General features: G+C 30.9%; 1 protein-coding gene across 2 annotated transcripts in view; it reads right to left on the bottom strand.

The window, feature by feature from the left end:
• Window positions 1-513: 513 nt before the first annotated feature.
• The window catches only part of LOC132750869 (receptor-type tyrosine-protein phosphatase F-like), a 58,040-nt gene continuing 44,935 nt past the window's right edge, over window positions 514-13,618 (bottom strand). The window contains exons 10-35 of one of the 2 annotated variants that reach the window (XM_060740938.1): window positions 13,049-13,140; window positions 12,578-12,809; window positions 11,820-12,052; window positions 11,082-11,151; window positions 10,633-10,739; window positions 10,266-10,452; window positions 9,755-9,845; window positions 9,211-9,472; window positions 8,727-8,769; window positions 8,229-8,343; window positions 7,736-7,836; window positions 6,488-6,582; window positions 6,277-6,364; window positions 5,948-6,021; window positions 5,611-5,647; window positions 5,354-5,451; window positions 5,086-5,205; window positions 4,444-4,592; window positions 4,097-4,232; window positions 3,734-3,883; window positions 3,335-3,508; window positions 2,932-3,066; window positions 2,410-2,541; window positions 1,808-1,965; window positions 1,342-1,477; window positions 514-1,019 (exon numbers count right to left, since the gene is read on the bottom strand). In XM_060740938.1, coding sequence (XP_060596921.1) covers window positions 873-1,019; window positions 1,342-1,477; window positions 1,808-1,965; window positions 2,410-2,541; window positions 2,932-3,066; window positions 3,335-3,508; window positions 3,734-3,883; window positions 4,097-4,232; window positions 4,444-4,592; window positions 5,086-5,205; window positions 5,354-5,451; window positions 5,611-5,647; window positions 5,948-6,021; window positions 6,277-6,364; window positions 6,488-6,582; window positions 7,736-7,836; window positions 8,229-8,343; window positions 8,727-8,769; window positions 9,211-9,472; window positions 9,755-9,845; window positions 10,266-10,452; window positions 10,633-10,739; window positions 11,082-11,151; window positions 11,820-12,052; window positions 12,578-12,809; window positions 13,049-13,140 — 3,362 coding nt within the window. In that variant the 3' untranslated portion in view covers window positions 514-872. Of the gene's footprint in view, window positions 1,020-1,341; window positions 1,478-1,807; window positions 1,966-2,409; window positions 2,542-2,931; window positions 3,067-3,334; window positions 3,509-3,733; window positions 3,884-4,096; window positions 4,233-4,443; window positions 4,593-5,085; window positions 5,206-5,353; window positions 5,452-5,610; window positions 5,648-5,947; window positions 6,022-6,276; window positions 6,365-6,487; window positions 6,661-7,735; window positions 7,837-8,228; window positions 8,344-8,726; window positions 8,770-9,210; window positions 9,473-9,754; window positions 9,846-10,265; window positions 10,453-10,632; window positions 10,740-11,081; window positions 11,152-11,819; window positions 12,053-12,577; window positions 12,810-13,048; window positions 13,141-13,618 lie in introns of both variants that reach the window. The other variant, XM_060740932.1, reaches the window with a different exon arrangement.

Below are 13,618 nucleotides of genomic sequence, written 5' to 3'. Positions count from 1 at the left end.
ATAATATATATGGGAAACAAGATTGGATAAATGTATAAAGGTGTTAACAACAACAACATCAGAAAGCAAACAACACAAAATAACAGGTACTTTGAAAAGAATAAAACTAATTTCTTTAAAGAGCCCCAAAAGGGACTCGTCGGGTTTGGTAGTTTTATAGCAAAACCCTGAGCTGAATAAAGGAAAAAATTTTTTTAATAGTTTCATCATTTTAAAGGCCCCCTAAATTTTCTAATTTTTCCCTTTTCTTTGAGCGTTTCCCAAACAAAAGAAATTTCTAATTTTAAAAGTAAAACATATATAACGGCTGTCAAAATCAAAAAAGTTAAATCATTTTTTTAGAAACATTTGGGGCTGTTTGGGAAAAAATTTCAATAAATAAAGGGCTTTTTTTAAAAAAACATTTACAAGATTACTGTTTGAAAAAAATGTTTAATATTCCTTCCAAAACTACGCTTGTTTTAATTTTAACCCCAAATTTGGGTAATCACAAAGCCCAAAACTTGTAAGCCGTTCTTAATGAAATGCTTATAACTAAAGTTATATGGGCTTACGACATTGCTCATCACTAGGATGTATCAAATTGACCTTCATAAATGCACTTTATGATCACCTTTTTCGCTAAATAATTGGTGTTTGCAAGGAAAAGGCCATCTTCACAAATTGTTGTAAAATTTCTTTAGTGAATGTCTATACTGTAGCTAAAAGTTCACATAAAATTGTGAATGAAATAAGTAATTAGATATTAATAATGTGAGGACTGTAACATTAAGCACATCCGGCGTTGGCTTTTAAATTTACATATACGCTAATGACGAAACTGCTTAGGTCTTCTTGTCACATATTTGGATTTGATATTTGAAAAGTTTTATTCACGTGTCTTTTGGCTCACCGACTTTGAGATGTAATGACGAAACAACTGTAGATGAATTGACTGGGGGTGTAAATGTACTCATACTGTTCATGTTAACAGAGTTCATATAGTCTAGTACAATCTCGTGACAGTACCGATATTGTTCCTGAAAGAAAAATGATACACTTTTTAATGTCTGTAATAATATCGTACATGTATAATATACGTTTTCATATATGTTAATTATGACTTCATTTCGATTTTAACTCTAATACAAAGTGTTGTATTTTTTCATTTAGTTTATGACAATCAATCAGTCTAACAAGTAATGAATTTAGCTATTATCTTCACATAACGATTTTCACATAAAGGAATAAGGTAATGATTACATTTTAGAAAAGTAATGACATTTTAATGACAAAATATGTGTTTCAGAACGGATGCTAATATTTAATGAGATTACTTAAACTTGGGAAAAGGTAACTTACCAAATTGTCTACCAAATGTGATCTACATAACCTAAGCTGTTTCACTGTTTGGAAGACATCAATTTCTTTTTCAAGTTTTAGGCGTTCAATAAGTATGCTCACAGCACAATATAAACCACTTCGATAAGCACCATTCCTGCAAGAAATAGATTCATAATTGTTACTTAGCTGTTCTTATAGAGATATTCCACCTGAAGTAATTGTACGTATGCATTTTAGTATATATCTTAATCCTTTACACTGAAGCACTGTATAATTAAGCATTCTAAAATAGATTCCTCTGGTACATTTGTTTACTTTTTTCATTGAAACGTCAAGATATAATGTTGTATGATGAGATATATAACTTTGTCACAGGAAATACGTTGAAAACAAATAAATAAATAAATTCAAAGATTGAAAACGCGGGAGTTTCGTTTGTATGTGCAAGTTAAATAAAAGTAATTTCGGGTATAAATGATCTTACATGCAGTGAACAACAACTGGTTTGTTTCCACTGTGTCTTTGACATGTATCCACCATGTCAAGAAGTTCAAATAGAGCAAGTTTTGAACTTGGAACCGGAGAATCATCAACCCATCGATGAAAATGAAACTGACGAACAACTTTTGGCACAGCATGTGGCTAAAATATATGTCATAAATGATACTATATATATTTTATTTTAGTGAAACTATTTCAGAAACTTTTGGAAGCACATGACATAAAGTGTTTTAAGTTAGTAGCATTAATATTTTTGACCTGTTGATATTTGACTTGTATTGCTCGGTTCTGCTAACAATTGCAAAATTGTGACCTCGAATTGATGACATATTATTATTGCTTAAACAAATTGGTTATACATGAAGATATAATTAATAAGACTAACGATTAGGAAACCGTGAACAATTCTTTGCAAACATAGTGTAATATAATAGGAAAATCATTGTCTCCAGTTAAACAATTTTTGCTAAATTATACATATGTTTGTGTCCTGTAATGTAAAGTGATAAGTAAATCCATGCTTTCGAACATTTGAAAATACACTTTTATTATCTATACTTTATATAAAATAGCGTTTGTGTTTACCATGTCAGTATTTGTAATGGAAAAATCACGAATAGTAATGCTCGGGTCAGATTTGATCTCGGCGGTGGTCTCTACTATAAAAGGTCCATACTTCTCACCACATGATTCTAGTGTCCAGTACTGTTCACAAGTCTGTAAAAATTGTGCCAAAACAAAACTTGAATCAAACAAATAATCAAACGTATTTCATATTTACTTCTTACACATCCCTGTATATAAGATCATTCATATACATACAACTAAAATATTATTAAGTATTTACGTCGTGTCATATTTAATCTAATAAAAGTGAAGAACCAAACACCTGAAATTCAAATAAAATAAAATGCATGTTTTCTATTTCAGTAGCATAATTTGGTGCAGTATTAGTCTTCTTAAAAATAAAAATGCATTGAAATACTTATAATAACTTATTATGGCTTAGTACTTTTGATAAAATACGTTTCGAAATACAAAATACATGATGGTTTCATTTTAGTAAATAAAATGATTTAAAGAACGAATTTGAATCACATTACATACCTCATCGCACTGGTCCACCTCGTTCAGCATGACTATGGCGGCTACATTGTGATCATGAATGAGTCGCCAAAAGTCTATCACAGTATTTGGTAGGGGCATTTGTGTCAAGACAAATCCATCTCGACGTGTGTAGCTCTGTAGTGAAATAGGTGACGATAATAATATAGGCAATGTTTTCTACGATATACCAACTACATTTGACAATCGCTTACCTTAATACTTAACCAATATGAAACACAAAAAAATTGCCATTGTCTCAAATTTTTAATGCGTTTGTCAGTTTAATTTCCAATAATACCTCTGCAATATCTTTTAATCACTAAATTAAAGTAAATATTCTACAAAACACTTTATCCTACTCGAAAAACATTTACCAGACATTAAAACAACGAACGAGACTTACGTTGCAGAAAATTGCATTGATATAGTCGTTGCAACCTTCGTATGGCGTCATCAAAAATGGACGACACCGATTTGCTGGTATAATATTTTTGCATCTATTTTTGAAAATATTTTCGGCCCTGAGAGCTGTCGTGCTTTCGTCCCTTTCTATTGTGGTCGTAATAAGTCGTAGTATCTATAAGATATGATCATGGTTAAAAGATACGTTGCATGAAATACAGACCGACCTTGCGATACTTGTCAATATGAGATTTGGCGACTTAAATACTTAATTTAAACCATAAGTAAGATATCATGAATACAGACAAACATCAACCATTTGCAAATTGTGAAAGACAGTTCAATTTAAATTTCTAAATGTATCACTTCCCACATGGCAGTGTACTTTTAAAATAATTACCTCGAATTGTTCCTCTAGTTTGGTTTTTTGTATGGTATTGTCAAACTGACACATCTCTGAGAGAATATCTTGGTATTCATCAGCTCTCATTAATGTATCTCCGCTAATCAAAGCCTCTAGTAGACAGTCATACACAAACACATATTGGTCCTAAATGTATAGAAAGTAAATGAGATAATTTACTACAAAAATTCAAACAAAGTAATACAACACGACTAAGTTATTTATTCTCTCTGTAAAAAATAATTTAAATAACACAAGATAAGATATAAAACAATTCTTGAATGTGTAGGAAAAAAAATATAATTTCATTATTTAACAACTATATAAACAGAGATAAAACTTCTTGAAAGACGTACATACCATGGTTTGTACCATATTGATTCTCTGTGTTCTCATAAGTTGAACAAAGTTGTGGACGTCTATGATACCTTCGGTTTTCGCCCTCTCCAATTCTACATCTATTGCAATATACGACCCCGTTCTCCCAACTCCAGCACTATAAATTGTTAACATCAAATATATAAAGATCAACTGTTTTGGTTTATTTTTGCAAGAGAAGAATGGTTTTTCGTTTATTTTATTACCATACATGATATATGCTATATTAATTATAAAGATTTTATTTACACTTTATTTCAATTCCGTAATGACTCGTCACATCTTCATTTTCAACACATATCTCACCTGTAATAAAGGTATTTTCTCACCTGCAATGAATCACTTGTGGTCCTGCGTCTAAATTGTCATGTGATCGTATTTTCTGCCGAAGTAATAAAAGAGAGCTGCTGTATTTTGGTACCCCATGGTCAGGCCACGTTGTGTAATGGAACTGTTTAACCACCCGAGTCTCATCGTCCTACATGTTCAATGAAGAGAGAATTATAATGTTTCCGTTAAGGCAGCATTTTCTAGATTTATGCTCAATTTCACGAAAAGTTTGAAAATGTATTTTATAGTAAAATATTGTGACGCTTTTACTGCGTTAGTCATGCAAGTGAAGTATGATGATATATACTGCAAAATTATTCATTAATCGCACGTAGCATGTACATTATTACTTAAATCTTTAATCTTTTAACATTAAAATTTCTTAAAATCTTAGATCATTTTTCTAAAGTTTGGGGTTTTTTAAAAATTATTTTAGCTCATCTGGAGGTAGGCAGCTTTAAAGGCATGCGAAATAAAATGTTCCATTTTACATGATTAAGTATATGCTATAAAGAATTGAAGGATATGTACGAGATGTTTGTTGCTTTATATATTAAAGAGAAAGTAAAGAGGTATCCTAGTAAGCTATGTTTCTTTTAGAAAAGGAAATTTCAATATATCAAATATCTATTCTCAAATACCTTTGCAAGTTTAAATGTTCTGGTTGTAAAGTCAGGGAGATCTGATGTACCAAGACATTCAACAGTAATACCATGATGTGATTGTACCTCATCAGCAGGCCAATACGACTCGCATTTTTTCTAAAAGAAAAAATTAAACGATATTAAATTTTATGTTCAAAATGTTATCAGAATAAATATGATCAAAAACATATATATATAACAAATCTAAAAACATAATTGTTACAGGAAATTTAAATTGAATATGAAATTCAGCATCATTACATACTTTTCCAGTTTCTGTAGGATTGGTCAACATGATAATAGTTTTGGATTGTTCTTGCCAAACCATCCTCCATATATCCTTCAACGTTTCTTTTGTTGGTCCTGCAATTAAAGAAAAAAAATACTCTTATAATGTACTGATTTAAATGCCACATTTAAATAATAGTTATGTTTGATAAAAGTATGATAATTATAAGAAAACATTGATAGTTAAATCTTAAACTCAGTTAAGAAAGTGTTAAATAAAGTAATAACACATACCTTGAGCTGCTATATACGCCTTCGACTTGTTATACCCCTGAAGAAAAAAATCAAAACAAATATCGTATTACTTATTCTTGAATAAGTTACTAAATCATGTTTGCCGTCCTTTTTATAGCAAATAGTACGACTTGAAAATTATAAATTGTTTTGCTAGCTATGTCAGTATTACAACAAATACCATAATCAAACAAAACATTCATTGTTCAATAAAACCCTTATTGGTACATTTTAAGACAAAAATGTTAAATCAATCGTTCATAACAAGTGTAAAGATGCTGTAGTTGTAATGTGATTAAATTGGTACATTTTATCTATTTCGCATTGTGATACTCACGTCAACATAATTTGCATTGATATAATCATCATGTTCGTCTTCATAGTCATGTAATACAACTCTAGTATGATCATCTGAAAATAACATTTAATTTATATATAAAGGCGAATTACCATCCTTTATCTTAAAAAAATGTACAATCCTTTATCACACAATATTTTCAACTGGAAAAATCCTTAACAATAATATACGTTTCAGAAATTTATCTTGTTTAAATGAATAAGCTCACACAAGAATGTGTGTTGTTTTTTATTTCTTCAAATTTCTTCCTGCATTGCATATAGAAACAAATTTCAATGACTTTAATGATATTTTATTGTTTGACTTACATGCAACAATATTTCCATATCTGTTTTTATTCTTGTTTTCACACTTTCTTGCTGCCTCACACATTGCTGTGATTCCGGCCGGTATCAGCTGAAAGGGCGAACAACATCTCATTAAGTCTAATCAAATCAAATTACTTGAATCAATTGCAATAACAAGAATCTCTTGCGCTTGATATAGTGCGCTAAATGCGGAAATGTGATGTTGTCTCACCTTGTATTCTCTTCTGAAACCTTCACAATCGTTGCATTTGTTATTTTTCACATAGTCCCAAAGATCTTCTACCTTCACTGGAGCAACGTCAAAACCTATATTACCATAGATTGGTTCTGAATCAGTGTCCGACCCAACACTAGCATCTAGTAATGGGTCACTGTCAACATTTTCTAAAAAAAGCAAGAGTTCATTTAAAAATATTGACATTTAAATTTAGCAAAATATCAAAGCAATGTTACTGCTTAATTAAATTAAACTTTTACTTTAGCGCAAAACCCTGTGTTGTGTTGAATTGTTAGTCTTTAAACGTGTTTATCTTTAATTTAAAAGTCATAATAAACCTCCTATGATAAAGATAGTTTATGGTTTTATGATTAAATGGCACGAGGGTATGTGTAATGAACATAATAGTGATTTATTATATTGTTAGTCTTAAAAAAGGCAATGAATTACATGAAAAGCAATTAAAATATGAAAGTGTTGTTTTTTCTCAATACAATTCATAATCCTTTATGATATATTCATGCGCATGCATAAAAATAAGTTATGGAATGATCAAAAGATTAAAGATTAAATAACAAATTACTATATAAATTCATCGTATGACTGACTATATACTCAAAATTGTATAAATGATATGTTTGCAAGAATAAATGATCCTTGGCGTACATAATTGTTATCTGTTTGTACATTCATGTATAATACATGTCTTTTATAAAAAACCTTTCGTTAAAAAACCTTACAACTCACCTCAATAAAATCCAATGACAGGCATTTTTAGAAACATAAACAAAAATGATAATTTGCAAATCTGTTTTGAACAATTGTTTATTTATAAATAAAAATCATGCATTAAAATAACTCGAAATATTTAAACACAATTTGAAAATGCATAGAATGCAAGAAATTATAGAACAAGTAAATTTAAATTGTAATTAAGTATAAACAACACACACAGTAAACTAAGTAAGGGTATGAATGGGAGAAATAACATTTAATGAAGATGCAGTCGAAGTAGTAAGAGAACAAAACTAGTAAAAGGTAGACATTATAATCTAGACAGAAGTACTTAATATTAAGAACATAAGGTATTTGGCCGTCTTAGATTGTAAAGGTAGTTTTGATATGAATTATACATCGTCGGCAAGAATAACATCATAATAAAACACAGAACATGGAACCATTGCGTGCATTAAGTTATCAAATGCCAGAAAAGGGTAACAAACAAAATTCCAAGTTACGTACCAATCGGAGTAGAAGGAGGTGTTAAATCAGGTTCTGGAATAATTGTTGGTCCAAAATTTGGCATTTCTGCCTTTTCACGCTCTGACTGCAAATGTTTCTTCCTGTAAAAACACAATCGTACCAATACAGTTCACGCAAATACATGTATACCATTTATCAAATTTATTAAATCAATTAGCAAAGAAAAAATTAAATAATGTAACTAATAAATTATAAATATAAAGCTTCATTTGTCCCTACAAATAAACAAATAAAATAGATTAAGTATTAAGTTAAAATCAGAAACATTACCCCCGAAACGGCATATGGGAATAAATTTTCAAATCCTAAAAAGTCATAATTATTAAATTGAAATACATCTTAATTTAAATCATATTCAAAACGGTAAGTCTTAGCATTAGTGTTATATTAACAGATTTTTGTCACACGACCGACAAATAACTTTTATGGTAGAACATAAAGTTTGGGTTCCTGTTATCCATTGTCAACTTACCTCCACATAAACAAAAGGAGGGCAACAACGAGAATGAGGACGATGAAAAGAATGAGGACGCCAATGATAACCGGAACATGACTGGTTGGTGGAATAGCAGTTATTGCACTGCGGGCTGAAAACAATATATTCAATAAATCATAAAGAACGTTTAAATTTTAATGACCGTTGCGAAATATGTTATTATTATCTTATGCTAGATGCAGCAAAATAATCAAAAACAATAATATTATCTCTTTTGATTTTATGAAACTACAAGCGTATCAGCTAATGTGATAAATGTATAAAAACAAAGATCCTTTAACTAAGCTAAGCAAGGATGAAATTACCCTAGATTCCGGAGTCATCTCAGCAATAGTTTTTAGTCAAGAACTGCTTATTATGTTTTAGAATAGTTAAGGAGAAAGTGTGTATACAACAGAAATACTTAGTGTCCTTGAAATTAAAAGGAAGCGCAAATGAGCATAAAGGAAACAATATGCTATGAAGTAAACTTACCAACTGATCCCTTGACAGCTTTTGATATGGATTTGCGAATTCCCTGATAATAGAAAGATAACGGAATACAGTTGCAAAGGAATGTTGTTTTTATTTTAAAATTGCTATTTAAGAGCCCTTACATACCACTTGTATATAGAACATAACTATTGTATATAAATACAATAATACAATAAGGTAATTTATCTGAATGAGAAGCTATTTACTAGTCTTATTTTAGAATGTTGTTTTTATTTTCAAATTGCTATTTAGAAGCCCTTACACACCATATGTATAAAGAACATAACTAATGTATATAAATACAATAACAGCAGTAAGGTAATTTATCTAAATATTAAGCTAATTTCTAGTCTCATTTTAGAGGCAATATCTTTAATACGAATATAATAAGATTAATTTAAATCTGGCATTTATACACTATATAATACTAACTAGAAAACCTCTCTCCCCGTTTTAGAGTATAGCTATTTTCAAAATATTATACCGTGTCAGTCTCGGCGTATGCCCCGAGCCATATATCGTATTCTTCCTGCGGGTGTAAAGGAACATTTTTGTATCCGCCATATGTTTTGTTATCTCCAACTACAAACGTGCCAGTTGCATCAGCGTTGTCTAGTTGAGCGGCCACATATATTGACGAGCCTTCTTTCTTTGCAGTATAATAGTCATAGTTTATGTCAGATACTGACTCTTGTACACTACGTTTGGAGCGCTCTGTAACCTGTTCTACTATTATTCTGTAAAAGCTGGAATATCATTAGACATTTTTTAAAACAAATAACCACATATTGAAAGTACATATTAAAACGAAACAAAGTTTCAATCAAACGTAGAAATTTTGTTGTAATTAATACTTCCGAGGAATCACATTATCCCAGATTGTTTAAACGAAAAAAGTTCTGAAACACACAATAACAGTCAAAGGTACTCCGAACTTCTTCAAACATACATCACTCAAAATGACAAATAATAATTCATTTATGAAAGATGAATAATGCATCGGTAAACTCGTGAATATCATGACCAACCTGATTGATTCGTCCACATGTTGCTTTATATCCAAGGTGACTGTCGTATCAGAACGGCCAAGGATGGTTGGTGCGGGAGGTTCTGTGGGATCTAATAATATATTCAAATGTTTGTTTCTTTGTTTGTTTCATTTTACGCCTTTTCTCAACAGTATTTCAGTCATACAGGCGGGTAGTTTCCTAACCATCGTTCCTGGAGAGTTACACCAGTACTAGACTACCTAACCTTTCTCCGTGCTAAACTACCAAAGCATCTCCCAGTCGTGTCAGAACGGCCAAGGATGGTTGGTGCGGGAGGTTCTGTGGGATCTATTAATATATTCAAATGTAATATGATGTACGTATTTAATACGCCTTTTATGCAGAAGAAAATGTAATTGACTGTAAGTGAATAATTATCAATATTTCTACAAAACATAAAAATAATTTATATCATGAAAATGACAAAATATGAACTTTATGAGATTTTCTACATATAATTAATAAAATGATTCTTCCGAAATGGCCTTACCGACAGCTTCCGTCCAGGCTTTAAAATATGATGTGGGCCCCGTGCCGATAGTAGAGCTTGCATTAATGCTACATATGTATTGAGTTGTAGGTTCGAGACCAGTAAAGTTGTATTTTGTCATTGATGTTGGAATGCGCAGCGGCTCTACTTGACTAACTGATGCGGTTTTCGAATTTGTGCACTTCACCTACAATAAAACAGTTTATACTTAAATTATAATTTAATTTAGATATCAATTGAGTGACCACTTGCTTGGCCATAATTTCTATCACTGGTTTTCCTCTAAATAATAAATCTTATCATAATATATATAAAAAGAATTTTGTTGGGTTTCATCTACAATAATTGATAAGAAGCAACAACTTACATAGTAAAACATAATCTCACTGATTGACCTCTCTGGCGGTTGCCATTCTAACATGATTGATGTTCGTGTCCTTGAAGTATTCCGGAATTTAGAGAGTGCACCAGGACCTTAAATATACATGATACAAGAATGAATAACAATATGCAAGGACACTTTGATCTGCCAAAGAAAAAACAGGAAGAAACGGATGACTCCCACATTCCATTTTTTAATAAGTCCACCAACGGACGGTATGGCAACAGAAATGAGTAAACGCGGGACAAACTAACAAGGGCAAATATATATGCTTTATACCTTACATGTTATAAGATGTAAACTCAACAAACTGATATTTTTTACAAGTTTTCATTGTATAAGAAATACAGAAAGCAGTCTTTTTACACATCAAACATCAAAAATAATTTATTATAAAATAGTGTATGGGACTTTTAGGACCTGAGTGTACTTACGTCCTTCTGATGTAGATGCTACCAGGATTTCACTGTATTCTCCAGATCCGGCACTATTTACAGCCTGTACCTAAAAGTTGTAAGTACAATAGCATTTATATCAACAACTTATTTATAATAAACAATAATAAAGAATTTAAGGTGTTTTTACATAAATTCATATTCACGTAACATTAATGTTGACTCATATTTGAAATGAAAGCAGCAACATATATCCTTATTAATTTCATGTCAACATTTTGGCAAGCAAAAAGACGATTTTGTTTTAACACATTGTATCCAATTCGTGTGCCATTTAAAGAAGCGCATTTCCAGATTCGTGCAAATATTTATGAAAATCGAATTATTGTCAAAATCAGTAAATATGTTATTGCCAATTGTGATTATAGCTGACTAAACGTGAATTATACCACATACCTTACCCATACCGTGTCCAAATATTCAGGACAAAAAGTGCTTACTCCTTACGCCAAGGCATATTATGATTAAATCCTAATTTAAGTCTGTGATAAGTCTCATTAATAATTATTGCTGTCACTTAACTGATGAATATTCTGAACTTAAAAAATATATCATATTGATATCAAACCAGTTAATAATTTTGATTGTTTTGACAGTGTGATTGTTTTGACAGTGTGGTTGTTTTGACAGTGTGGTTGTTTTGACAGTGTGTTGCAACACTGGATGCTTGTCACTTTAACAAAACTAAAAAAATGTTTTTTCTAAGGAAAATAATACCTGAATATTATAACTAGTGACTGGGTCCAGTCCTGTCAATTTGTATTTCACTTCTAATTCTCCTGATTGGTATTCTACGCCTTTCTTTGTAGACAACTCTCTGACAAAACCTTTCCAGTATATTATTGTATATAACGTCATGTTCCCACGTGCATTTGATGGGCGTTCCCACCAAATCGTTAATGATGTACTCGTCCGTCTGCTGAGTTGGAGGTTCCTCGGTGCAGACAAAACTAAATCAAGGAAAATGACATATGAACAATATTGCTGGATTAAAGCGTCTTCTTAACAAGATTTCGTTCATTTATATCCTACAATCTTTTCAGGCAGAAATATACACAAGTGCGAGCGTTCCATGATTTAATTTTTACCCTTGGACGCTACCAATATGAAAGCGTGCACGTGACCTGTTGCAGACTATTAATTTGGATTACAACTACAATGCATGTCAAATCGATAATCTTGAATTAACAATCTATAACTTAGTTGTAGTAATCATATGATTTCACCTGTGTTATCTATAGTTAATTTAGGCAGCAAAATACATATGCAAATATTGCCTCATATCTTAACTTGAAATGATTGATTGGGAAATGATAACTATGCCATAAGTGCATAAATTCCATTTCAGACTATATGGAAATCGTCATATGTAAACACTTAAATTAAATGAAACAAACAAAACGAACGCACTAAAATAACTTATCAAACAAAACGTTAATGAGAAAGAAACATTAAGTAAAGAAACTCTAAATTACCCGTTGAAGGTGAAGTTACACATTTTTCAGCAGATGTTGGGCTAAAAAATCCCTGATTATTTTCATATCTCATTGAAATACAGTAATGTGTCGAAGGTTCAAGTTCTGATATTTGGAACTGCTTATAAGCCCTTCCTGCCACGTGTGTTACCATAACATCTGGTTCACCTTTTGAAACTAATATCTGGTATTTTCTTATGCTATCACAACTCCAGGCTTCTTTTGGAGCATCCTAGAAAATAAGATTTGACAAAAGTCAGCCTTTTAATCTAACAATAACACAATTAGGCATATAACATTCAGTACATGCAATGAAATTTTCAATTTGATAATTTATTCAATTGGATTGAAATACATTTTCTATATTTAGAATCAGCTTTGAAAATACGCAATAACTGAAAAACGTGATAATGTACTTTTTTGTGGTATTTATTTTGATTGTATCGTAGGAAAAAAGAAAGAAGATTGTACCTCCCAATGTACTATAAGCTTGGTCTTTGGATATGTGTTGTTCACCTGATACTCTCCAGCTATTGTTGTGATTATCACACTCTCTGTCGGTTCTGCAATAATATTGAAATTACAGCATATTACTTTTCAACTATACGACTATGAATTGTATGTATACAATGTTATGTTGAATAAAATATATGTGCTGTGCTGTGCTGTGTATGCCAGGAACCATGCCTATATATTTATATTAGTTTTATGAAAACCTCAAAAAAAATTCATGAGTAACATGTTGTATAAAAGTGTGCACATTAAGTGATTTCACAAAGTATTAGGCACATTCTATCCATTGAAATAACTATCTATAACTTGTCACAACGTGCAGAAATATTTTTTTTTACTTTGTTATTTATGGTGAAGAATTTTGATGATAAGAATTATAGTAAATTACGTCACATACTCCAAACAATTCTTAAGTTTCATTAGATTGAGAATATCTATAAACTTCTTACATTATAAGTATGTTTATGAAAAAATTTATTTCATTCATCTTTTTAAGCCTGACACGTCTAAAGAAAAACGATTGCATAG

This window comes from Ruditapes philippinarum, unplaced genomic scaffold, assembly GCF_026571515.1.
Source record: "Ruditapes philippinarum isolate M1 unplaced genomic scaffold, ASM2657151v2 ctg2193_1_1_1_1, whole genome shotgun sequence".
Lineage (NCBI taxonomy): Eukaryota > Metazoa > Mollusca > Bivalvia > Venerida > Veneridae > Ruditapes > Ruditapes philippinarum.
This window is presented reverse-complemented; position numbering and strand designations above follow the sequence as displayed.